We start from the raw sequence: 26,920 nt of genomic DNA on the forward strand, positions 1-26,920 counted from the left end.
ATTGTTCCTGCAGGGTTTGAGTCTAAATCAGAATTTGGGCTGTACAGCCTGGATTCACGAAGCCCAGTTTTTCCCTGACAAGTAAAGTTTACCCTTATTCAATTTATTGTTGCTTTCTAATGTCTCTCTGAGTTCATTTTCTTCTGACATGGAATTTTCCTAAAATGCTGTAATTTGTATGAACCCACAACCACAATAAGGCAAATGGGAACCAATTTTTGAAGGAAAGGTGAAAACCTGCTTCTCCATCCATAACATGCCACTAAAGATACTGTCTGGATTGAATTTATCTTGATTATATCCTTAGCGTGGTGTGTGTGTGTGGTGTGTGTGTGTGTGTGTGTGTGTGTGTGTGTGTGTGTGTGTCAACCATTAAACAATTAATGGAATACCTGAATGTCAAATTAGTTTTTAATTTATTTCTGATTTACTATTTTGCACTTTAGTCATTGGAAAATTTTCCCTACAACCTAATTAGCTATGGTAGCAATACAAAAAATAAATAAAAGATGGTTAAATGAAAACTAAGCTAGGATGTAGCTATCATACTATAATGAAACTCAGCATTTTGAGTGGCATTTAATATGTAATTAATTTTGTTCTTTTTTTAAAAAAAATCTGACATTTACATGAAGGAAGAAAATATGAACCACTATAGCATGTGAATATTTTTCTGCTTTCTTGCGCTATATAAAGTCCACAGCACAAAGTAACATGCTAAAATATAAGTGAATTAATACTGATTGATTTAAGTGCAGGTTGTGATGGCGTATTTAATTTAATGTTTTGGCTGTATTCCAGTGCTACTTTAAGTAGCTCAATCTCTACTGCATGGCTTAAAAGAAGAATAAAGTAATCAATGTTTAATCTGTAAAAGTTTGAATAAATAGAGCAACTATCAAGAAGTGGCATAAGAAATAATTTTCCTAATTTTTATGCAAAATATAAAAAGGTATCAGGTATCAGTATTTTTAGGTAGTCCAATTCCTGTACAAAATATTTCATTTGTTAGTTTTAAATAAGTTTTTCTAGCAGCATTTGAAACTACAGGCCACTGTTATAAATATAGAGCTTTGGAATAGAACTGAACTGAAATGTAGAGTTGTTTCCAGGATAGATTAAAGATCAGGGAAGATATTTTTAAGTACAGTTTGCTTCAGTATTCAGATGAACATGAATATGAAAAAATAGGACATATCAGTCCGGGAAGAGCTCACAAGGGACTTGCATATAATATAAATTATGTTCCCCAATTACTGCATAAGAAGCTAAAATCTACTTAATTCAGCTCAGATGACTAGAGACGCTTCCATGCAACATTCTTGGCAAAAGTATGCAAGTGAGTTCATCACTGTCATCTTCTGGAATGGTTTTAGATTTTCCAGTTTACCCTACCATGGTGTTTATTAGTGGTCTCCGATCAGTGATTCAATTATATTTGACTATTCTTAGCTTCATAGTCCAGAAAATCATCTCATGGAGCCAACTACTACATTGTATACTTCTAAGATTTCAGATGACTATGAAGAGGCTCAGTAGATGCACAAAAAAAGCACAAGAGACAACATATTACCTGCTCATATCCTTTCAACACCAAATGAACTTTTATTTTCCACAATGATGCTTCATTAAGTATTTGGCATATTCTTGCAGTCCTACTGGACTTGTCTGTTCTTGTGAAGTTAATCTACTGTATTTCTGGCTCTGTGTTAATGTATTTGAAACTAAGGCAAAACTGGTTCTTTCCTTTGAATCACTGTAATTCCACAAAACCTGTAGGTGTTTTTCCACTGATGGGGATTCTTACTTTATATCAGGGGTCTTCAAACTTGGCCCTTTTATGACTTTTGGACTTCAACTCCCAGAATTCCTCAGCCAGGCATGCTGGCTGAGGAATTCTGGGAGTTGAAGTCCACAAGTCATAAAAGGGCCAAGTTTGAAGACCCCTGCTTTATATCAATTTCTAGACTCAAGGAATCAGTATTATCTATTCTTATCAAGGAATAGGTTTTAAGTGTTTTAAAATCTGGTGCTTATCTACAATCATTGTTTAGAATGCAGCTTCTCCTATTCCATTTCCATAACAGATTGCAGCTCCTGGGAAAACATCTGGTTGCAAAAGGGCTGGCATGATATAATTTAATTTTTGCTGTTTCTGAGGCTCTCCTTCAAGCCAGAAGAATTGTTTTGCAGCCAATTAATCTTTTCTTAAACACACCACTCAGGTTTTTTTTAACAACCTGGTAAATGAATACATTTAATGAATACATTTATTGAAAAGGTGGAGGGGATGTATGTTAGAATTGCATGTGCATGCACACTTTAATGTTCTTACAGATCAGGAGCACCTTGCAAAAGGGCACTGACCGAATGTTCTTTGCACTTTCCCACTGATCAACAGGAGGGACGACTGTCTGATTCATGGTGCTGTTAGCATTTTGAGACTGGCAGCAAATATGACTGATTAGCTCCAATCATTATATAAGGCACTGTTGACTTACATAATCATTTTTATAAAGAAAAACCATATTTTGCTTTAAAAAACAACAAATGTACCATTTGCAACTGAATGAACATGTGCCTATCTATTTTAAATAATCATAAATTTGGCTCAAAGGCCGATAGAGTTAGCAGAGATGCTTTAATTAAAGAAAAAATACAACTAACTTTATTTTTAGTTGGAAACCACTTCTGTATTTTGTGCTTGAGGCAGAAAAATAATGAAACTTTGATTTGGGTTTTGCTGATTAGACAGGTGGTTGTTATAGAAATGGCTAGTATATATTACTATGTGAAAATAAAAGTTGAGGTTGCATGTTATTCTATGGGGCTAAAAAGAGTTGGAAGTCAATGCTTTTATTTTTCTTTCCTCTTTTAACCTACATTTCTTCCTCTTCTCTTTTTCCTCCCCTACTTTCCTATTATTTTCATTTTTCTTTGTATTTTTTATTTCAGTAAACTCATTAAATTTGTAAAAAATAATCATAAAGTGCAAAACAGCAAAACAAACAAACAAACCCTTTCTATACCTTTATCTGCATTAGTCCTGCAGAGCGGCATGCATGCATGTGATAGTAAATGGAACAATTTCTTCACCTTGATTTTAACTATTTTATTAATAAAATTTCTATACATTTATAAACTGCCAATCTCATTGTCTAAGTGATTTAGAGCAGGGTCCCCAAACTGTGGGCCACAGCCCACTACTGGGCCGTGGTCACTTGGCCACTGTCGTCCCGCCCCAAGCATTCCACAGGCGCTAGTGTCGCCCTGCCACTGAGCAGGGCAGGACATGAAACCATGTCCCCTCTGGTTCACAGAAAAAGTGCTCTCCACGGAACCGGTCCCTAGTGCTCAAAAGGTTAGGGTCCTCTGATTTAGACATTTATACATAAAAGAACAATTTCTTTTGACTTAAACAAAAGACACTCAGCATCACCTTTTTTTCTTTTAATGTAGCACATAGTTAAATGTGTAACAAGAGTTTCATATATGTTACTTACTCTAAAACATCCCTGTTGAACTGCTTTTGTCGATTTCCCAGGAACTCTCCAATCATTTGTCTACTGAGACCTTTTCTCTGCAACAGGAAATGGGCAACTCCAACAGGCGTATCTGGCACAAAGCCTCTGTCGATCAGGTACTGGATTCCTTTTTCTGGTTTTCTAAAGGAAAAAAACACAAATACAAGATTCCCTGTTTTGCTTTTTCCCCAGGCTCTGGGTTGTCCTAAAAGGCTTATAATCCAAACATTTCTGTTCAAACCTGTACATTGAAAGTAAGATTGTTTTTTTCTTTTTATTTGAGCTAAGCTGAGGAAATGCAGAGGTTGGGTGGAGGCAAAAAATTAAACAGGACTCAGCATTCCTTATCCACATACAGCTTTTACTGTAAATCAGAGCATCTCACTCATCTTATACATAAACAAATGCAACAACTTCCATAACCATATAGCCCTGCCAACCTCATGGTTATTTGCAACAGTCAAAGGAAAGGTGATAATTATCTCTTACGTTGTACAAGCCCACTCATACAATGTGAAAACTCTTTTGAATACCGAATACATTAAGTTTTCAAAATTGTTTTGAGCTTGAAGTTTTCTGCATTTTTTCTACCTATTTGGAAATTAGACAACTAAAGTCAAATGAATATTCTAGCCAAAGTAATTCTTCCAGTGTCTGAAAAGCGCATAGTAGGCTTTAAAGTGTATCTGTGTTATCAATTATCTGGTATGATCCATTAAAGGCATGCTTCACTTTGAAATTATCATAATAACTTCAGCAGTCAACATTATATCGTAAAAGCGAGCTGTGATCTCATGTAAATTTGCAAAATTCTGAGAAACTCATATCCCCTAAAATATATAAAAACCATTAATTCTAATTGTTTACATCTCATCTTTACATCAATATTTAATTAACATGAGTAATTAAATCAAAAATCTGTTTTGTACATAAGCAACAATTACAACAATAAAGAACCAGAAAAACTTTTGTATAATATTTTTACCACAAAATAAACATTTTTCTTTTAAATATTTTCCTATCTATATATCTTTATCAATTAAAAAATACAAAGTTGTGATAAACAAATAAAAATCTGAAAAAAGAAAAAGCTCAGGAAAGTAAAAGGGTGAAAGTGCAAGACAGAAAGAAGAAAAGAAAAATGACTTCTGACTTTCTTTAGTACCAGTGTAAGTTAAAAAATACATGTAACTCTTACTCAAACACTTAACATCCATCTACATTGTTTCCATAATCCCACCTAAGTCTACTGATCAAATCCCCAAATCAACTTTTCATTCCTTTCAGTTTCTGACAAAAAATTCAAAAATGTTTTTCAAGTAGAAATAAAATTTGTCAAAATCTTCTCTTTCATCAAGCTGTCACTTTCACCATCTCCTCTATTTCTACCAGCTTCACCATTCATTCATCCATTGTAGGTATTCATAAGTCTTCCATCTTTGACCATATAAATGTCTTGCTGTTGTTATAACATATAAAAACAAGGTTCTGTAAGATGTTTCCCTTTGTATGTCCATTAAGCCCAAAAAAAAGACCCTTGATTTCAATCGTATATTAACTTTTAAAATTTTATACATCAAAGTACATACTTGGTCCCAATATTTTCTAGCTTTGTGACATGTGCACCAAAGATGAAAATAATCACCTCAGTTCCCTCAAGTCTAAGTACATTTCCAACAAATATTTTAAATTCCCTTACATATTTTTGACATTTTATCCGATGACATGTACCGACAATCTATCATTTTATAAAAATTATCTTCAAAATTATAATTAAATGTAAATTTCAACCCTTTCTTCATGTACTATATTCCATTAGACCAACTTTGTATTATATCTGAAATATTTTTGTCTATTTTATATACAATCTTTAACTTGTTTGTCTTCTATTTTAATTTTTAACAAAAGCTTACACATCTTGGCAATAATATGATCATCATTTATACAGAGCTCTAGATCCAATTCAGTTTTACCTCTATCTTCTCTTTTAACACCTTTGTAGATATAGAAATACCCTTTATGTTAGAGACAGTGAACATGAGGAATGATCCAAAGGGAGATTCATATTCAGCTGATTTGAACTCAGATTTCTTCTATCAGTACTATCCTATTATGTTTTGCAATATTATTTTTAGAATAGGATAATTTTTACTAGTATACCAAAATCCATCATCAGAAGGAACGGAAAAATGGTGTCTCAAGGAGAAAACAGACAGCAAAAGGTTCTGGCAGGGATTTGACCTTTAAGAAAAGACTGACTTTGGTTTTGATTAGTCTGCACATTAGTCACCACAAGAGACTGCAAAAGAAGATTATTCCATTATATACCATGAATTATGCTTATTATCACACGGTATATGTGTACAATGTAAATTCAAAAAGTGGAAACATGTTTTAGACACTGTATTATGCAGGAATAAAAAAAATCACTTCTGGATCTAATTAGAATGTATCTTAGGAACTCAAACAAAGGAATTCAAATAGCAGCTTAGTGCTCATTTTTCCTTGCTGGAAAAACTGGGTATCTTAAATGAAATGGAAGAATGTTCAATCTTCATGTTCAATATGATTATAAATCATCTAATCATAAATGACTTGCTGCATGAATTTCTTTACTTTTATGAAGAAATATATTTAAGAGTAGCTGTGAATTGGGCAAAAGAGGATTTTAGCTGTGAGCTGCAGCTTACGAAAGCTAATTTTTAATAAAATATATTAGTTGGAAACATTGCCACCAGACTCCGAGTTTTGGCTATTATAAACTAATATGGGTCTCTTCCTACAATATCTTGATTGGTGAGATGTTATTACTATGATCGGTATCACTGATAACAAAATTAGTTATTATCATTTTAAAATATATATTTTATAACATTCTTTTTCAATATAAAACATTTGATTGATAAGCTCTAAGATTTCAAAATTTGGGGTAGTCTACAAATGGCTAAATGTATCAGTATTTTAAAACACTATTTTTAGAAAATTTATCTTTTCCAAACACCACAAGTTTAACAAATGTTACAAAGTAGCATGTGAATAAAACATTAAGGAATATGGAAGAAATACTGAACTTTCCCAGAAAAATAAAAGGGAACAGACAAAAATCAAAAATTATATTTATTAGCACAAGGTTAGTCTTCCAAAATAGTGATTAAAATGCATTTGAACAGAAAATCAATTAATTGCTACAAGAAAAGGGAGAAGATCCACAGCCACAGTAGTTTGCTGGGTAAAAGTTTTAGTTATGTAAATGAGACACATGAAAGAAGATAAAAAGGACAGATACAACTGTAACGCAAGGCAAAGATTTTTTTCACAGTGTTATACACTTCGAAAATAATGCATTGTAGAAAAACAGTTTATGTGCAAAACCACCTTAGTAGTAGTTCTTGACAGGTTATGCAAATAATATTGTATATTATGCTATGTGATGAAGATAGCCTAATCCAATTTCAAATGAAATAAAGAAGCAATATAATTCACATCAACATTTATGAGACAAAAAACACTTTTGACTTATGAAATGAAGATATGCAGATTGTGACAGATTACCATTTATATGATCTATTATCCATTCTATTTTAAAGAGATACAGACAAAACATGATCTGCTAACCTTATCATAACTGACCAACACATGATCCAAAGACTGTAATGCTGTTTCCCTCCCTAAAACTAAAAGCTTTAAGTGAAAAAATAAGACCTTTTATCTACTGCTATGTCACAGCAGGTGGTACCACCTAGTCCAGACATGTCAAACTCACGTCACGTGACGTCGCATGACGTATCAGAACTTCTTCCCCATTGGTGGCAATGGGGTGGGCACCGTTTCCTCGTGACGCATCCGGCCCACGGGCTGGCAGTTTGACACCCCTGACCTAGTCAATCTTGGCTAGTCTAAAAAGTTAAACAGGGATAGAACAGGGGATGGGGTAGGAGTACCACATCAATTCTGATATTTATAAAGGTACATCATGCATTTGAATATCTTTTTCAAGGCTTTCATAGCTGCTCTACCAAGTGTTAGTCCGCACTGTATTTCTTGATTGGTTGTTCTTTTACTGTTGATCGTCGATGGTTGATCCTAAAAGGCAGAATTTTTCCACCAGTTCAATATCTTCATTTTCACTTCTAAGGCTGGTTATTCTTGTCATTAATTTGTTCTATATATTTAATTTTAGATCCATTTTTCATTGCATGCCTCAATTTTTATTACTAGGGCTTGCAGAATCTTTGCATTTTCAGTAATCAAGGCAATGTCATCACCTTAGTGAGTATACAGTTTTATCTCATTCCTTTGCCAAAATGAAGTCAGTGTTTTTCACTATGTTCTGGTTGTACTGCAACTGTCTGACCTCTATACAAATTTCTGATGAGAATAACGAGATGTTCTGTGATTCCCATTTTTTCTGACCACTGAGTTGCAAATAATAAGGGTAGCTTATAAAATTGTAGGGAACCTCAGCAAAAAGCCATTTGTTGAGCCCCCTCCAATGTCCATGAGCTGTGCCAGTAAGCAGCAGCAGTGAGCAGCGGGGAATCTAAACTTAACAGAGGGCTTGAAGTATTATAGTTCCATGGCACTGTGAGATATTTAAAATAATAGTTTCTCAGCCCTCCTCTGGGGGTGTCCGATGTTCAATGACAATCACACAGAAGAAAGAGAAAAGGCCCGAAGACTATTTGTACATCATTTAAAACAGAATGGCAGGTAAGTAGAAAGACTGTATTATACTTTCCTCCACTTGACAAAACAAGACTTTTTTTTAAATCCTGAAATGCAGATGTTCAAACTCTGGAATAAGCAAGGTTTATAGATGAAACCAGTGATGGGATTCAGCCAGTTCGCACCACTTCAGCAGAACCGGTAGCTAATTTTTTGTTGCCTAGGCCCAGAACGGACTTCCGGAAGTGGCATCCACACAGAGAACTGGTTGTTCACATATTTGAATCCCACCACTGGGCAAAACGAGGGAAAACCGTCTGCTTCTCAGTTGAAAATGTAGCTCATGCATTATTATTAAATCTTATTCAGCTGAAGATACCACTTTATTGAAGCAATATATAGCTCGGTCCAACATCAGTTCAGGCTCTTTCCCCGCTTTTCTTTTTGGGATGGGGGGGATGTTGAATAAAAATTGATAAAGTCATAGTACTAGTAATCAACATTGTGCAGATAGTAATATTTTAACCATAATGGTATTTAGAACTCCCTAAAATTAAATAGAACTATTAACATAAATAGTTTTTAAAATTGTTAAAATTTTATAAAAATCATCCATTCTCACAAAGACTGAACAAAAAAGCCAAAATCTTGTAGCAGATTATGACACACTTGTATAAGATTGTGTGAGTTTTCTTGCCCAAGTGATTTCTAGGAAAGATTGCTTAAATCTCATCAATATTTTTTCCAAGTTTCAGATAATTTGGGAGGGAAATTTGAGTCATGTAAAACATTGCAGAAGGATCTATCTGGATTAGACTTTTCAATGCATAAAATAATACATAAACTGGTAACTACAGTACCATCCTGGTATGTTATTACTATAATACAGACAACCACAAGCAGAATGTGACTATAACTCCTCTATCCCAGCAATGATATTGGAAGACACACTAGTTCTAGTACTAGAATTAATACATAGCCAATATAACCAGCACTGTAAACAGCTATCTGAAGCTATGGAAAATCTCCAGATGTGTAAATTCCAGATCCCTGAACTGCTTTATCAGAATGCCAGTGCTAAAAAATTTGGAATACAAATTCACGGTTTTGGAGAGGGCCCAAGATAGGGAAGATGGTGTTAAAATGTAATCCTTCTTTAAAGTATTTAAGTTCTATCAAGATCTGCATGGGCAAAGAAACAAAAGAGGACAATCACCATCCCCTTCTTACTATAATCAAATAGGAAGATTGACACCCCTGGTACATGGAACTGGTAAAAATCTGTTTTAGAGATCTGTAATCATGAGTTACTGTAATATTCAAAGTTAGATAAACTGACACAACCGATTGCACAAAGCATTGCACAGTAAATAGTGTTTTGCACTTTGTGAGGATGCATGTTTGAAGGCTATCATGGTTATCAACTGTTTACTCTGATTATACTGTACATATAGTGTTTTAAATTCAATATATTGATTATAATTCTCTTGTTTTTATTTCTTCTTTATCTCATTGATACAATATTACTGTTTGCCTCTTGCTTTTTGTTCCTTATTTTTAAAGTGATTTTTTTTAAATAACTGCCTCTATTTTTCCAAAGAAGCCCAGCTATGCTGAATTCCAAAGAATAAGAAATGCAGTAACACATTATATGTGTTAATCTAACAATTGTATAACTGTGTCAACTATCAAGCTCTTTTATTTCTGGTCAGCATTTCACAATCCTGGCCACTGATGAAGGCACTGAAATGATGACATTTTGCTGAATCGTAACCCAGATATCTCTTTGAGCAAATAATTTGCCTAAAATGTTTCATATGAGAAAGGCATGGGCCTGATAGGCTAGGAATGATATAATAATTTCAGTTTCCAGGGTTTTCTCAATGAAATAGACTTTTTCAACATTTGGGAACATTTACATACTTTCTTTATATGGTTATAAAAAGAACTCTTGATTCTGGCACCCTTCTTAAAAAAAGAACCCGTCCTTCCATTCATCTGTAGCTTGAATCCATCCATGGCCTAAAAAAGCCTTATTCCTTTTTATGATTTTTGATTATTTAAATGTAAAAGGAAGTATTGTTACTTATGTTGCTGTTGTTGAGTAATATGTAAGGCACATATAAATAAGACAATTTTATTTATTCATTTGGCTTATATGTTGACCTTGAGTATCTTTTAAGTAACAACATGTAATTAAAATATAAAAATCAGAAATATAAACAGTAAGGCCCTAATCTGTTTTCCATTTGGGCAGCAATATTTTCAATATCACAAATGCTTTTCTGAACAGCCATATTTTAAGGTTCTTTGAAAATGGTATCGCTTAGACTTCCAACTGAGAGCCATGGCAAACTACATGTCTTAATAATGGGACAGTGTTATTATGATGGAGAAGATAGCTTGATGCAGAATCCAAGCCACCAATATCTCCCTTGAGTAAGAAAAAATCTTCGGGGAACCCTGTACAGCTATTCCTCAAGAGTAAACTGCAGGAATTGCTGTTTTACATTATCTTATAGGTTGAATGATTGGGAGTTGAGGAGATGAAAGTGAACCCATCTTTGCTCAGTCATCAATGCATACTTTTTTAGGGACATTAAACCCAACTATGTTTTAATACTTTGGATTTCTGCTTTTTTCAATTCGTTTAGAAAAATTAAGATCTTTCAGAACAGCAAGTTATACTGCATTTACCAGTTGTTGCCTTCTCTTTAGAGAAAGAACGTTTAATATAGTTTAAACACTTTTGAAAAAATATTACTTTCTGTATTAAACAGCAAAAGGGTGCTTAGAATATAGATTTCAGAAACAAAAGAAGAACAAGATATTCTGGATAAGTTTAAAATTAATCTGAATGTGTATATAAACCAGGACTAGGGGTGACATGATAGCAGTGATCCAATATCTCAGGGCTTGCCACAAAGAAGAGGGAGTCAAGCTATTCTCCAAAGCACCTGAAGGCAGGACAAGAAGCAACAGATGGAAACTAATCAAGGAGAGAAGCAACCTAGAACTAAAGAGAAATTTCCTGATAGTTAGAACAATTAATCAGTGGAACAACCGGCCTCCAGAAGCGGTGAATGCTCCAACACTGGAAGTTTTTCAGAAGAGACTGGACAGCCATTTATCAGAAATGGTATATATAGGGTTTCCTGCCTGAGCAGAAGGTTGGACTAGAAGACCTCCAAGGTGCCTTCCAATTCTATTATTGTTATTTTTAAATGTGGCAAGTAATGAGAAGGATGCAGAAAATGTATTGGACTTTCAAATGAAGGAGGCTGATGATGCAATGTTTAAAGGAGATATATAACTATCAAACCAGAAAAGAGTTGTTATCAGTAATTATCTTTGCTGGAAATCTGCTAAAGTTTTCAAGAAATTTTTGAGACGTTCCACACACACACACAAAAAGAACAAATGCATCTTACTGAATCTACAAAATAGATTTGCTAAATTCTATTTGGGGTGGTGGTGGTGGTGGGGAAGTTTAAAGAAAAAATGCCAGGAAATAGGGATGTTTGGATGTCTGTATTTGTCATAGATTTTAATGAAATTGTTAGCTTGGCTATTGGGATAACATTCGTTATTCAAGAATAATTAAGTGGAAAAAAATAAAAATACTTTATATTAAATGTAAGGTTGTTAAGTACATAAAAACCCACCCACCCCAAAACACAAGTAAATTTATAGTGAATTCTAATTAATTTATTGTCCAGACTACTAAAAAATCTGTACAGTATTTCAGAAATAATGAGGAAAAGGTGCTTCGGAATCTGGAGAAATATACATGCAGAATGTGTTGGTGATCATTTAAAGTACTTGAATTTAGTTTAAGGATCACATGGCTGTCTGCTCTAAGAACAGCTGCAGCATTTTTGGAAAGATACTGCTACTTTAAAGAAAGACACAGTTACCACATCTGTGCTCTACATGCTCTAAAGCAGGGGTGTCAAACTGCTGGCCCGCAGGTCGGATGCGTCATGCTAAAACTGCACCCAGCAATGGGGAAAAAAATTACAATACATCGCAACACATCACGTGATGTCACGAGTTTGACACCTGTGCTCTAAACATTTTTTTGGATTTTTTTTTATCTGAAGCACTGCACAGCTTTACATTGAAAAAGGCAATCTCGGAACACACAGGAACAAAAATATTCAGCTCAAGATGAAGAGATTATAACATCTCAAATTTATAACCATTTTAATGAAGGTCAAAGTTGTTTAAAGCTTTAGCTTATCAATTTATGAGCAAAAATAGTATTATGGAGGGTTTAAACATATGTACATTCATATATATAGCTGTATAGAATAATACATTGTTTCATACAGTATTGTAATAGTTTGCTTTCCTCATACCCTAATCACTTCAGGATGGTATTCATTCTTGCACACCAACTAAAAATTAGTATAGAATGCAGCCCTGAGATTTGGAGCTCATTAGATTATTTGTTTCAAGTACCATGTAGAGGAAGGTGCAGGCTGCTCAATTGGTTATCCCACTTTAATATTGTGCAGCATGGGTCAAATTTAAATGAGTATCAAAAGTATGCAAGTCAGCATAAATAAATATATGAAGTCCAAACTTTCCACTGTGATTCACCAAACTGCATGTTTTGAATTCATACTTGTCTGCCCTATTCCTGGAATATATATTATTCAGCATTAGTTGGAAAAATGAGGAAACCAACTAGACAAGAAAGCTGAATTGGAAAAAGTGAGCTAAAATGTCTCATGAAGCAGCAAGCTAAGTTATTGCAAAGAATTCCCAGTCTATTTTTTTTCCAAAATTACCTTGTCCTTGTTGTTAACAAAAAAGCATGTTTTCTTCTGCATTATCAGTTGGCCAAAACAATTCTAACAGTTCATGAAAGTCAACCCTCCTTTGAAGGAACATTATTTTAGGATCTAATATTCATTAACAATCTCACACTGTCAAGATACCAAGTGATAGAACTCCTGATAATCCCTCAAAGGTTCTCCTTATTTATTTGTACAAACTTATTTTTTGTGAAACTACAAAATACATGTACTGAGGACTGTAATAAATATTGATTTTGTACTGATGTCAAAACAAAATAAATCAGCAAACACGGGATTACATGAAGATCTACAGACTTTGAGACAGAGAAAATCTTATATTAGAATTGTTTAAAACAATATTTATTTAACCAAATTATGAATCTTAAATGAAATTGAATATTCTGAAATTTTTATCTGCTATAGATAGGCTATGTAATAATTTTAACTGAAGATAATGAACACATCAAATATCATAGCCCAGACATGTCAAACTCGCGACGTCATGTGACGTCACGCGACGTATAGCTTTTTCTCCATTGCCAGCAATGGGGTGAGCGCGGTTTCTTCATGACGCGTCCGGCCTGCGGGATGGCAGTTTGACACCCCTGTCATAGCCAACTGACTTGCAAACTATGAAACTGGACAACGCCCTCCCCCTAGACCAGATGCCTTTCCTGTTGAGTAGTATAGAACTGTTGGTGCATACAGTGTTGGATGTCTACAGAAGGTCATAGTTTAGCAAGTACCTTGTTGCTACCATTCAGTTATGACGATAATGAAAAAATAACTTTATGACCAATCCTCATTTTATAACATTTGCAAGGTCTATAAAAGCAAAGGAGAGCTGAAGTAAGATCATACACTTAGTCAGTTTTGCTCACCGATCACGTTAATGACTGAGTTGACAGTCCCAATTGTGTTTGCTAAACAAATGTTAAAGCTGTAGTGGCGCTTCACACTGAATGTTAGTTCATACATACAGTATGTTAGACAACCCTTAACAATTATGTGAAGTCATTAGCCAAGCTTGTTTATGTTATACAGTAAAATAGTTTATTTTCTGGCTATACATTAAGTCTAATTTCCTTTGGAGTGTACTATATTTACAGATTATTGTAGGAGATTAATTATTACAATTTGCGTAGTTCCTGTAACATGCTTGTTTATCATAGTATGGTGAATTAAGTATGTCTAAATGAATAGATGTAATTTCACTGGATATAACTCAATGGACAAAACTCCCATTCAATCTTAGGGATATAATTATTAAAATGAGTACATCAAGATTAATGTATATCACAATAGTTATTCCAGTGTTAACTTGCATTAGATAGTTAAAAAAAATAATGTGAATTTTTAATAGCAGTTTAGGATTTATTTAAACTGCAGAGCACGTTAACTAGTAGGCAAGTAAAGCAAGAAGAAAATTCACAAATATCTTAATACAGGTAGTCCTCACTTAATGAAATTCAGTTAGTGACCGAAATTACAATGGTGCTGAATGACGGGATTTAAAACCTGTGCCCAACCTGTGCTTGCCAGCCTACCTGCTCTTATGAGATGCTACAGCCCCCAGACCTGCCTATTACACCCCACCTCCCCCATCTGTGCCTTGAAACCCCAGGGAAGTTCCAACTGGCAGTATGAAGCAGCCAAGGCCCCCACCTATGAAGGACTGAACATCCAGGAAAACATCTGCCTATGGGGAAGTTCCAAACATCTGAGAGACACCAAGGGTATACTGGGTTGCGAAGCAACTATTTCCCCATGAAGTGCCACATGCCTGGGATGTGCCAGTACAAACCACCCTCACCACCCTGCATTCCACACACCAGCTAACCTTCACTTTGGAGGTGAAGGTGGAAAGAAAAAGGAAGAGCTGGCCTCACTTTCCAAAGCAGGGGTGTCAAACTGCCGGCCCATGGGCCGGATGAGTCATGGCGAAACTGCGCCCACCCCACTGCTGGCAGTGGAAAAAAGTCACGATACGTCGTGACACGTCACGTGACATTGCGAGTTTGGCACCCCTGTTCTAAAGGCTCTGCAAAAAACACAGCTCTCCTGAACAGAGCACCCTCAATTCCAACAGAAAACGTTTGGCTGCCTTTAACATTTTTTTTCTTTCTTCTTCACAAAGGGCCGGGCTGGGCGCACCTCATAAGCTCAATGGTTTTATGGAGAAATTTCGGCTTGACTTTTGTGAGTTCAAACCATCAAGCCCACATTCCTAGAAGAGACTGAAGCAGATTTGTGCCAGGCCCCCCAGGGCCTCCCCCACCCCGTGCCACCATATACTCTGCTTAACGGACCAGTGCAGCTGCTTAATGACAGCGCCTGGGAAAGCCAGGATATGGTCATAAAATTGAGCCAGGTCACATGGTGACCAGTTTAATAACAATGACTCATGACCAAAATTCCAGGTTCAATTGTGATTGTAAGTCGGTACTATATAAAATATTTCACATTTTATAGATTTTTTTAAAAAAAATAGATATTAAAGTCTTTGCTATTATTTTAATTGCCTTCCAATCAGAATATAGAACTATTTTAAATTAAACTGCTTTGAAAACATTGATTAAAATGAAGAAAGTTTTATTATACCCATAGTATAATTTAGACAATAGTAATCAGAAGTTCTAGCTGCATAGGATGACAGTTTTAGCTATATAAACAACAACATAAAAATATTGCAGCATATTGTATTTTGAAGGCATCCCTAGTCTTAATCCTAGCCTTTGGCCAGGACAAATAACTGTAATGACTGTTAACTATTATTATGAATGATCCATTTTAATTTTGTCTGTTTTTTAGATTGCACATAGAACATCACAGGTGGATGAGAATGATAAAATGTTGAAAATGGAGAATGTGACTTCTTGCTTAATTGATTTTCTATTTTTGCATGGTCTACTTGAGTTCTTTAAATATGCCTTCAATATTTAATTTCTTTTGAAAGACAAGGTATTTAAAAGTTTAAAATGACCACCTGAGAAAAATGCACACCATGAAATTAGGAGAACAATGCAAGGTTACCAAGGCAGAAATGACACCTACTTCAATGAAGTAAATAAAAGACAGGTGAGAGAGAGAGAGAGAGAGAGAGAGAGAGAGAGAGAGAGAGAGAGAGAGAGAGAGAGAGAGAGATTACAAGGTGATTGTAGCCAGTTTTAGTCATCACTGTAGAGATAAATTACTTGGTATATATAAGAACCCCAAGGCATCAAGTAAATACCATTTCATAAAAAAAGGAAAAAGCACTCTACTCACTTATTAAAAAGGTTCAATCCAATTCTATAATGACGTTTCCTGATGATATCATTACTGAAGGCAGGGGAATCCCAACTATTACGAGTTTCTTTGTGGTATGTTTGCTTGCTCAAAGTTTGTTCCCTTAAGCTGTCTCGAGAAGATGATTCTGAACTGCAATTTATTGTGTCGTTAGAATTGGAAGTGCTATTGATGCTATCATTATCTCCATCAGAATAATCAGATTCAGATTTGCTTTGCCTGTTTGCGGTACCATTAATAGCCAAGTGGCTGTCAATAGGCCTAGGTCTATGCCTAGTTTCTGGTTCTTCTCGGGATATTACTTTGCTAGGGAGGCCATGTGATATGTGCTTTGGGCTACCTTGCTGACTACTAATTCCCCGATCATATGCATTTTGCCTCTTGAGTGATCCTCTTTCAGAACGGTCACTTAAATCAACTGAACTGTCACTTGGTGGTTCTATGGTTAGCAAAGGAAGATGATCCATCCTCATCCTCTGTTCTTGGGATTCCAATGAAGGGGTACTCCTACAACTTGTGTCAGTGTCTATTTTATGGTCTTTATGTGTCATAGACCAGTATTCTTGAGAAGGGTTTATTGATCTAAGTCTCAAGTCAGACTCTGTGCTCGATGGTCTTTCTACAGGATGAGAAAGTGGAAGTGGTGGGGATAACTCTTCCTCATCTATATATAATGTAACATCACTATAGGAAGCAGTCATTTCATCAAGTTTCCTATGATCAACATTATGGCTTGCTGATTTAGTTGGACCACAACTATCTCTTTCTATTTCACGACTTCTGACTTGGTCAGGTATCTGTACCTCATCAGAATGTAAACTGCGACAGTTTAATGCATCATCAATGGATTCTGCAAGAGATTTTACTTGTCTTGAAAAAGCATCCTCCAATTCTGTTATGGCATCAGCAAAGTCTGTGGAAGCTGCTGGAGATTTCATTGTAGTCGATTCAGCAAGATCATTACATCCAGACTGGACAAGGGCTCCTATTTTTGATCCATCATTTGTAACAGAAACTTGCTTCCCCTCAAAGTAGGAACTGTGAACTTTCTCAGGTCCTTCAAATGAAAACTGCATTCTCATATTGGATAGTACAATGCGTCTTGACATACGATTTTCAGACATAGAACTTCTAAGCCGCTCAAAGTTTTTGTTCATCTGATACTGGCGGAAAGCAGTCTGTATAGTACGAGCAGCATGTCGAGTTATGAGACGGCCTCCATATTTTCGTTCTAGCATTTCAACCTAAAAAGAGAATGTATTTTGTAATATGTAACCTCTAAAGCATGGGTTTCAAACTCAAATCATCATAAGGGCTGTATGAGGAGGAGTTTATTAACCTGAGAACTGCAACAGAGAGACCTTTTCATATATAATACAAAAGGCTTAAGAGTCAAAAAGGGAGGGAATCATTATATAGGCCATTACCCACAAACTTATTAAATAGAAACCCTCACTACGAAATCTTTTTTTTAACCATCTCACTTTGGCCACCTACCGTGTTTTTCGGACCATAAGACGCACTTTCCCCCTCCCAAAAGTGGGTGGAAAAACGAGGTGCGTCTTATGGTCCGAAGGTAAGCGAAAACACTTGTCTCCCGTTCAGTCAACGCAGTCCATCAGCTCCATTGGAGAGACGTGATTGAATGAAGATGTGGAATTCTCCGCCCCGCCCCTGTGATTGGTCGGCAGGGGAGGAAATACGGACGTGCCTGCCATGCCTTCTGACTGCCTCCCCCTCCCTGTGCGCGCACATTTTCTTTCTTTTACCTCGCTGCTAAAGAAATAGTTTTTGCTAAACTAAACCTCATAGGCGACTTGCCCCAGCAAAGCCATGAGGAGATGTCCCTGCAGGTTTCTCTGCGAAGTTTATTGGAAGTGATTTCCCATTTGCAAGATAATACTAATTGTTTGAAATTGCTTCAGCATCTTAGAAAACCTATTCAGGGAAAAGAAACTACCGGTACCTTTCTTTCTTTCTCTCTTTCTTCCTCCCTCCCTCCTTTCTTCCTTCCTTCCTTCTCTCTTTCTTGCTTCCTTCTCCCTTCCTTCCTTCTTTCTTTCTCTCTCTCTCTTCCTTACTCCCTCCATCCTCCCTTTCTTTCTTCCTTCTCTTTCTTTCTTCCTTCCTTCTTTCTCTTTTCTTTCTTTCTTCTTTCTTTCTTTCTTTCTTTCTTTCTTTCTTTCTTTCTTTCTTTCTTTCTTTCTTTCTTTCTTATCTCTCTCTTTCTTCCTTCCTTCCTCCCTCCCTCCTTCCTTCCTTCTCTCTCTCTCTCCCCTCCTTCCTTCCTAGTATACCAGTACTATTTGGTTCAGAATATTTTTTTTCTTGTTTTCCTGCTCTAAAAACTGGGTGCGTCTTATGGTCAGGTGCGTCTTATGGTCCGAAAAATATGGTATATGGCATTGCTTTTTAAATAACCAGATCACCATTATTTCATGAATGACAACATAAATCCTATGATCTGAATCCTATCATCTGAAACCTGAATGTAATCCCCTGAAGAAGAAGCAACTACGGCTGAAAATCCTTTCCAATTCTGTCAAGAAACAGATATTGGCAGTTGTCTGATGAAACAAATGTTTTGTTTTCAATTTGGTATGTGTCACCCTTTCTTGAGGTTATAATTCCTGCAACTGTAGCTTATTTTCTGATTATTTTTAATAAGATGCAGGCTAAAAAATGATCAAATGCATTCTGTCACAGAAAAAAAAAGAAAAGAAAACCAATTGCCATTTGGTATTCTCCACTTATAATTACTTGGAAAGCAGGAACTTTTGAGGTTCCCAATCAGTTCAGCCTATGGTGCATCTCCCTCATAAGGCTGTTGCAGATGGAAAATAGTGACCTTGAAGTATAAAGAGACTTTTGGAGTAATTTGCACTTTCCACGGTGCAATAGTACCAGGAACGCTATATACCAGTGCTATATATATGTGGCTAGTTCCTTGGATCAAGGGTGAGGAATATTCTGGAAGCTGAAGAGACGGTATCTGATTCTTCCCTGTATCTCGAAATGGCAGAGTGCTGTGGCAGAGCCCATATCAGAAGCCCATACTTGTTCCTGCTGCTTGACCAGGGATGATGGCGGCTCATCCTCCTATTGTTAGGAGCTCCCTTCCTGGCCAAGTTGCTGAAGTATAGGACACTACTTTTGTTTTTTCCTCTGCCTTCCTTTCCCAAAGCAAACATTGTCTTACAACTTAACAGCTGTAGCATGCAAAGCTCTAAGTAACTATTGTCATTATTGCTTTTCCTCTGTTTTCCACCTGAGATGAGCAATACTGCTGAAAGGACGTTAAAAGCAGTGGGAAGCAAGGAGATCTTGGCTTTTTCTCCTCCCCTTTTCAGCAGTGCAACAACTCCTTGTTACTAGCAGTATTTCCCTCCTGGAAGCTACTCTGCAACCATGTTTGCCAAGGAGCTAGGGAACAGCTGGACAGGTGAAGTAGCTGGAGTCACTCAGGTCTTCCTTATGCACCACAGTCATTAACTGTGTTATGAGAGGAAGTTCAGAAAACAGAGAAGAGGAGGGGAAGAGCAACAATGTGGCATCTTTCAGCAAAATCCAGGGAAACTGGCCAGGAGGGCAGGTGCTTCCAGCACAGGGAGGGCAAAATACCATTCCTGTCCAATGGTCAGGAATAAAGATGCATTCTTAGCGCTACTCTGCCAGCTATAAACTGGGAGGTTCCAAGTCAAAACTATTAAAATACCTTGATGTTGTTTGAAGTTACAACAGCACTGAAAAAAATGACTCATGACTGGTCTTTGGACTTATAACCATCACAGCTTCCCTATAGTCATGTTATTAGAATGATGGCTACAACATCTTGGGGTCACATGACTGCCATTTTCAACCTTCCCAGCTGGCTTCCAATAAGCAAAGTGAACAGGAAAAGCCAGATTTGCTTAACAAACATGTGATTCATTTAACAACTGCAGTGATTTGCTTAGAAACTGGGACAAAAAGCACGACTCACTTAACAATCACCTTGCTTAGCCACAGATATTTGGGTCATAATTGTGGTTGCAAATCAAGGACTATCTTTACACAAAAATGCTAAATTCTAGAGACTCATGAAAAAAAAATCTCAAGAAACCTGACAATTGGCACATTTCTTTTTTTTTAGTTTGATTAATACAGCAGTGCAGCTCAAATACCTGTTTATCCTGCAAGTCAGATGAGAGTTCATAGCTTTCTGAAAGGGACCGTGACCTTTTAATAGCTTCTTCTTCTGCTTGTTTTCTTAATATTGATGTTGAGTGCTGAAGCTTCGGCCTCCGGGGCCTTTGCTGTCCAGGGGAGACAGAATATAGACCATATGGAGAATGGTCATAATGATCTGGACTTAGAGCTGAACTGTGAGTTATAGTTCCTTGATGATAAGCAGATGAACTATCCAGGGATGTGCCAGTTTCATTTCCAGGACCTTCACCCTCAACACTGGAAAAAAAGGAGAGTAAAATGCAACATGGTTAAGATGTATAGTATAGATTTTTACTGCTGCAGCTCCATATATAATAAATGCTGGCTTATTAGTTTGACTGATTGATTTCTATAGACGCCCATCTTAGCAAATGACTCTGGGTGTCTCACAATTAAACTATTAATTAAGTATGAACTATTAATCATGTCTAAAATATTCACTTTCAGATACACATTTTATGAAGCTAGAAATGATCATGTCTGCAAAATTCTGGCACTTTTTCCTCAAATATTTGGTTTGTTTGTAATGTAATACAATGCAACACACACAAAACGCAGATTTAGAAATTTCAAACATTACTGTCATTTCCTTGGCAACTCTAAACTTTGCTTCATGTAATTTTTAATAGGAATCTCTAAAAATATCTATGTGATGTATGTATATTAAGTATGTATATTAGCAATAAAAGCAGTAAACTAACCAATCATTTCTGGAATTAGCTTAGTGAAACTATGGGAACCAGTATCCAGTAATATAAGAGAGCAAAGTCGTGCCCATTGCAATCCTAGAAGAAATTCAGCTTTCCCCATAAAACACAATAAAAGGTCCATCAAGTTTTGCAGATCTGACACCAGAACATCTATTATGCAATAAATTATTTGTGGATACCAATATGTTATAAGATTTGGGATTTCTTATGAAAGATCAAGCATGATTTTAAAAATCAGTGTTGAGGTTTGAATAAATGTTGCAGGAGAAGCAAAATACTCCAACTCATGCGATAATATAATGAATTATATATTATTGAAACGTGAATGTTGCACAGGTTTCAAACTAATTATCTCATTTTAATTTTAATTAATTCTCCATTCCACTTTTATTTTCAATCTTACCGTTACAACTTTATAAAGTAAAAATAAGTATTCAAGTTGCTTCTTTCTTGCCAAAATATAAACAGTTCATAAACATGCCAAACCCACAAGAAAAACAAGTTCCTGCCAAATCTCTGTGGAGATGAATGAAGGAACACAGTAGCCAGCAAGATTATAAAAGTTACTGTTAGATCAGGCATGTCAAACTGCTGGCCCACGGGCCGGATACATCACACTAAAACTGCGCCTACCCTATTGCCGGCAATGGGGAAAAAGTCCCAATACGTCATGCAATGTCACGTGACGTCGTGAGTTTGACATGCCTGTGTTAGATGAATGCCAACATAAATCATAAAGATCATGCACCTAATATAGAAAAAAAATCCTTAATTTTTTTAAAGAGGATTTTGTTTATTGGTTTTATGCAAATGTTAAGAGTAAGAATGATAATTAATCCACAGAATTTATCTATTTATTCAATTTATATAGCTCTCCCTCTCACCTATGTGATTCTGGGTAGCTCACAATGACAGAAAAAAAGAATAAAAATATAAAATAATGTATAAAAACATACAAAACAAGCATAAAACTACATTAAAACCCCAATTAAAAACTAAAAACACAATCACAATCAGCAAACAATACATCTCATGCACTATAACCACTGAAAATTCTCATGACTATCCTTGGACTCCACAAGCCTGGTGATGTAGTCATGTCATCAGGCTCTTCTTAAAGGGCCCAGAAAGGCAGGACCCAATCTAAGTTCAAGGGGAATGAGGTTTCAAAGGATGGGTGCCACAGCAGGAACAGGCTTTCTTCCTGGGCCCCAAATGTTGACATTCTTTAGCAGATGGAACCAGTCATATGCCTCTCTTGCCAGATCTGAATCCCATAAGTCACTGACCAAAGACCAGTAGTATATGAAGTGGGTTAATGTGGACCCCTTGATGCTTATACAAGAGATAGCAATTTGGTAAACAAGCAGCCTTGAAAGACATTATAATCAATAGAACATGGGTGTCAAACTCGCTGTGTCACGTGATGTGTTGTGACGTATCACAACTTTTTTTGCATTGGCGGAGCTGGGGTGGTCGCGGCATCCGTATAATGCAACTGGCCCGCGGGCCGGCAGTTTGACACCCCTGCAATAGAATATGTAATCTCTTTCTTTGCACACATTATGAAAAGGCCTAATTCTCTGGAAAAAGCCTCTACTCCTGGGAAAAATGGAAGGAAAGAGAAGAGGATGATCAACAGCAAGGTGGGTTGACTCAGTTATATTTGCAATGCTTGTATCTTTGGAAAACCCAAAATACCAGGTTAGGACAGATCATCATGGAGAAAATATATTGATGTGATCATTAACTCTGTGACAACAACTTAATGGCACATAATCAATCAAAAATAAAAAAACAATCTCTTTGTCCATTTCCCAGTGAAAAGTAGTGTTGGTTTCCATCCAGAAGTAACCCAAAGCCAGATTTAAAAGGGGCTTTTATAATTATTATCATCCAGAAAAACCACAAGAATTCAATCACCAAAACTGCCAACATCCTGTCTTCCTTAAAAGGATACACACACATGCACACTTACCTCCATCACTGACATAGCTGCAAGCGTATACACATTATCAAAAGGAAAACTGGTATGAAACATTAAATTGTCTGAGATATATTTCTCTGTTCTGATTACACAAAATCATTAATATTTAAACAATAGCTGTTTAAAAGCAAACCTCACTTGCTATTCTAGCATGGGGTTTCAGAATGAATATAATCACCATAAATGTAGACTATAATAGCTAAATTATCTATTTTATATAAGATATACTTTATTATTCACATTTAAAAACAGCTTCCCTTCCTTCAAGTCAATAACAGAATTAATATGGATTAAAAATATCCAACTAAGTAAGTTGGGATTCATGTTTAAAGTGCTTATTAGACTTTTCATGGGAATCTAGATTTGACTGAGTAAGTTTCTTCATGGTTTCTTCAGCAAAAGTTTAATAAGTCAAAGGCTGAGTTCACTCCACACACTAACCCAAAATGGAACATATTGTAACTTATAATGTGTGACACTGTTCTATTTTCTCTCCAATTACTCCATAGCTTTTGAGTTCCCTCAACTATAAATATTTATGAAATACTGAACAGTATTTTTAAAAAGTGCAAGCAGCTTTTTAATGTATCACTGGTATTTTAACATGGTTTATATTTGATAATACCACATTGTTCTCTAAACATATCCTTAAATGCTATGATAAAAACAAAAATTTACAACAACCATTTAAAGTAACATAAGATCTATTTTGAATGCCTTTAAACCTAAATACACAGAGTACAAAAATGAATGTAAATATAAAAGGAAAATGGATTTGGGTGTCTATGAAAAATTGAGAGAATTAGCAAGATACTTTGGTAGTGATGTAGACGGCTTGTTATAATACAGCAGGTACAGGTAGTCCTCAACTTGGGACCACAATTGAGAACAGAATTTCCGCTGCTAAGCAAGGTGAGTTGTTAAGTGAAGTACATTCAATTTTATGACATTTTTTGGCATGGTTGTTAACAGAATCACATAGTCGTTATGGGAATCTGGCTTCCTCTATTCACTTTGTTTGTTGGAAGCTGGCAGGGCAGGTCACACATGCCAATGACATGACTCCAGGATGGGGCAACCGTCATAAATACATGCTGGTTGCCAAGAACCCAAATTTTGATCAGGTGACCGTTAGGGATGCTATGACGGTCTTAAATGTGAGGACTGATTGTAAGTCGCTTTTTTCAATGCCATTGTAGCTTTGAATAATCAGTAAGTGAATGGTTATAAGCTGAGGACTACTTGTAGTGCCAAAGAATATAAGTTATTGTTCTAGTAGTTGCATTTAAGCATATGCAGTGGTAACCTAGATAAGGAATGTTAATGATGATCTGAATTCAAATTGCATTAGGACACTGGGCATAAACTGACAGGGACTGGGAACGGTTCTCTTAAATATCTAATGCCTTACTTTTTGTATTTTTAAAAAAGGCAGAGCTTCGATCAAGAGAGCAGAAGTGAAATCACATTAGCTCTGAAAACTTTAATTAACACAGCAACAATGTTGTTAGCCTTACACCTTACACATGTAATCATGGACAAGGTGAAATTTTATGACTTATTCAATCCACATGGAGGATGAGTGCAAGGTTATGAAATGTGTTTTACTTGAGAGATGCATCAACTTTTGGAAGATACTGAAAGGTCGTGTATAACTACTGAGTACATTCAGATGGCAAAAATGCAGCACATTTTGTAAAATGTCAGTATTCACATCCTATTCCTTAAGAATGAGACCATTTGAGGCATGGCTGTGGTTTAATCTCAGTTGCCAGAAACAGAATCCAAGACTCCGAGCACTCTGCAAACAAACAAAATCTTCTAAATTCTTTATGTGCCAACATGTCTTGCTTACTAAAATGGGTTATACTATTCTTAATGTGACACTACTAATTAAAAACATTCTCAATCATTTAAATTTTACTCATGCAAGGTAAAAAATATTTTGAAAGAAAAATTGAACAAGGATCAAGAATATTCCTCAGTGAATTACAATATTTTTGCCAACTGTGCCTGCCAAAGTGAATTCTCTGAGCTTGAACTCAATTCCTGGTGACTTCAGGAATATTCCCTTGTAGCTTTATTAGCAAGAATACTTAAATCCTTTTGGAAATACTTCTAAGACTTCCCCCCCCCCACTTTCCAAGCTAGCCCACAGCTCAGGTAGTCTCCCACTCAGCTGTGAGAGCCTTTCTTTTATTATTTGAAAGAGTGTGTCCATCATTTCCAATTATATATTTCACATAAACTGTTCTTTAGCCAGTTGAATCATGTACTCTGCTCAAGCATTTTTCACATAGCCAGAGATAGAAGTTTAAATATGTATCAATGAGATATAATTTGAGGAGTGAGCAAACTGGAAGCTCAGTAAGCTCAATGAAATTATTTTCAGAGACTATGCTAATAACTAGTTTCTGAATTTTACCACAAAGCTTCTCAAACTGCATTGCCACCATGGATTATTTCCTAATTCCTGAAAATCATACACAATTGAATAAAATCTTAATTTTATTTTTGCATATCAAAAGAATACTGACTTTTATACTAAAGGCAGTCATACACTCAATGGACATTTGTGCTGATCCATTTGCCAAAGATATCTGGCTATACTTCACAGTGATCTTAAGTCTTTTCAGTGTGGTTATGTGCTCTGTGCTCAGCCCTTCCATGCTAGTACAATGAGTTTTAGGATTAAGTATCATAAGTAAACTTCTAAAATTCTAAGATAACAGCAATTTAACTCTTATTTGATTTCATATCCTAACGTGTTTCCCCGGTCTTATATTATTTTTGCCTCCAAAAGAGGGTTTATTTTTGGATGGTATCTTATATTTTGCGGGACACCTGCCTCACCTTACGGCAGTCCCCATCTAGCAGGAGCCCGCATGGCCGCTTGGAGCAGGAGGCTACACAGCACATCATTTGGTGAGGCAGGTGGGGGAGTGGGGGGAGCTGCCCCAAGTGCCCCACACCCACTTCCTTTAGTCTCCCCCCCCAGCCAGGCCATTCCTTGCTCCATTTCACTCCCCTCCTGAGCCAGACTGCCATGCTACTATACAGAGGATGGGCAAGATAGGCCTGGTCGCCCTCCGCCGTTTCAGAGCTAGGGGGGAGTGACAGCGAAAGACTCCACTGCTGCTGTGTGCCACTGGAGGGGCTTTCTTCATTCTCCACTCTACAGATCAACTGCCCTGTGGCAACCGCCTGCTGCCTCCTCCTCCTCCACCAACTCTCCTGTGGCATGTGCCGTCCATCGCCGCTGAAACAGAGTTTATGAGAATAAAAAAATGAACTCCATTTTCCTACAGCAAGAGAGAAATGCGCAAGAGCTAGAAAGCAGGTTAGTGTTGAATTTTTTTGCTTTTGGGAAGAGGGAGGAGCTGGGTGATGTTGCGCCAAGCTCTATAGCAGTGCCGGGAGAAGTGGCAGGAAACGGGGCTGCCATTTCGAGAATGGAGAAGGTAGATGCAGGGGGATGCACGGCGATGCAGGGCAGCAAGCAAGTGCTCTTCTCTGCTCTGCACCACTGCGCAGAGACACTTCACTTCCCATTCTCTGTTCTCTCCAATGGCGGTAAGGGAAGGCTGGTGGAGGGAGACAGTGGGGGAGGTTTTTGCCGCCCAGTCACGGCACAAGCTACGGAAAAATTGGCAGAGAAGGAGGAGAAGGCAGCAGGTGGCTTCCACTGGGCAGGTGATCTGTGGGGTGGAGCATGAAGAAAGCCCCTCCAGC

General features: G+C 36.6%; 1 protein-coding gene across 8 annotated transcripts in view; it reads right to left on the reverse strand.

Moving 5' to 3' along the window:
* IQSEC1 (IQ motif and Sec7 domain ArfGEF 1) overlaps window positions 1-26,920 on the reverse strand; it is a 332,174-nt gene that overhangs the window by 45,700 nt on the left and 259,554 nt on the right. For all 8 annotated transcript variants that reach the window (XM_081317422.1, XM_081317423.1, XM_081317421.1 and 5 more), the window contains 3 exons: window positions 20,446-20,728; window positions 16,262-17,526; window positions 3,504-3,665 (listed from right to left, as the gene is read on the reverse strand). In XM_081317422.1, the coding sequence (XP_081173548.1) occupies window positions 3,504-3,665; window positions 16,262-17,526; window positions 20,446-20,728 (1,710 nt within the window). The remainder of the gene's footprint in view (window positions 1-3,503; window positions 3,666-16,261; window positions 17,527-20,445; window positions 20,729-26,920) is intronic.

This window comes from Vipera berus (assembly GCF_964194415.1).
Source record: "Vipera berus genome assembly, chromosome: 2".
NCBI lineage: Eukaryota > Metazoa > Chordata > Lepidosauria > Squamata > Viperidae > Vipera > Vipera berus.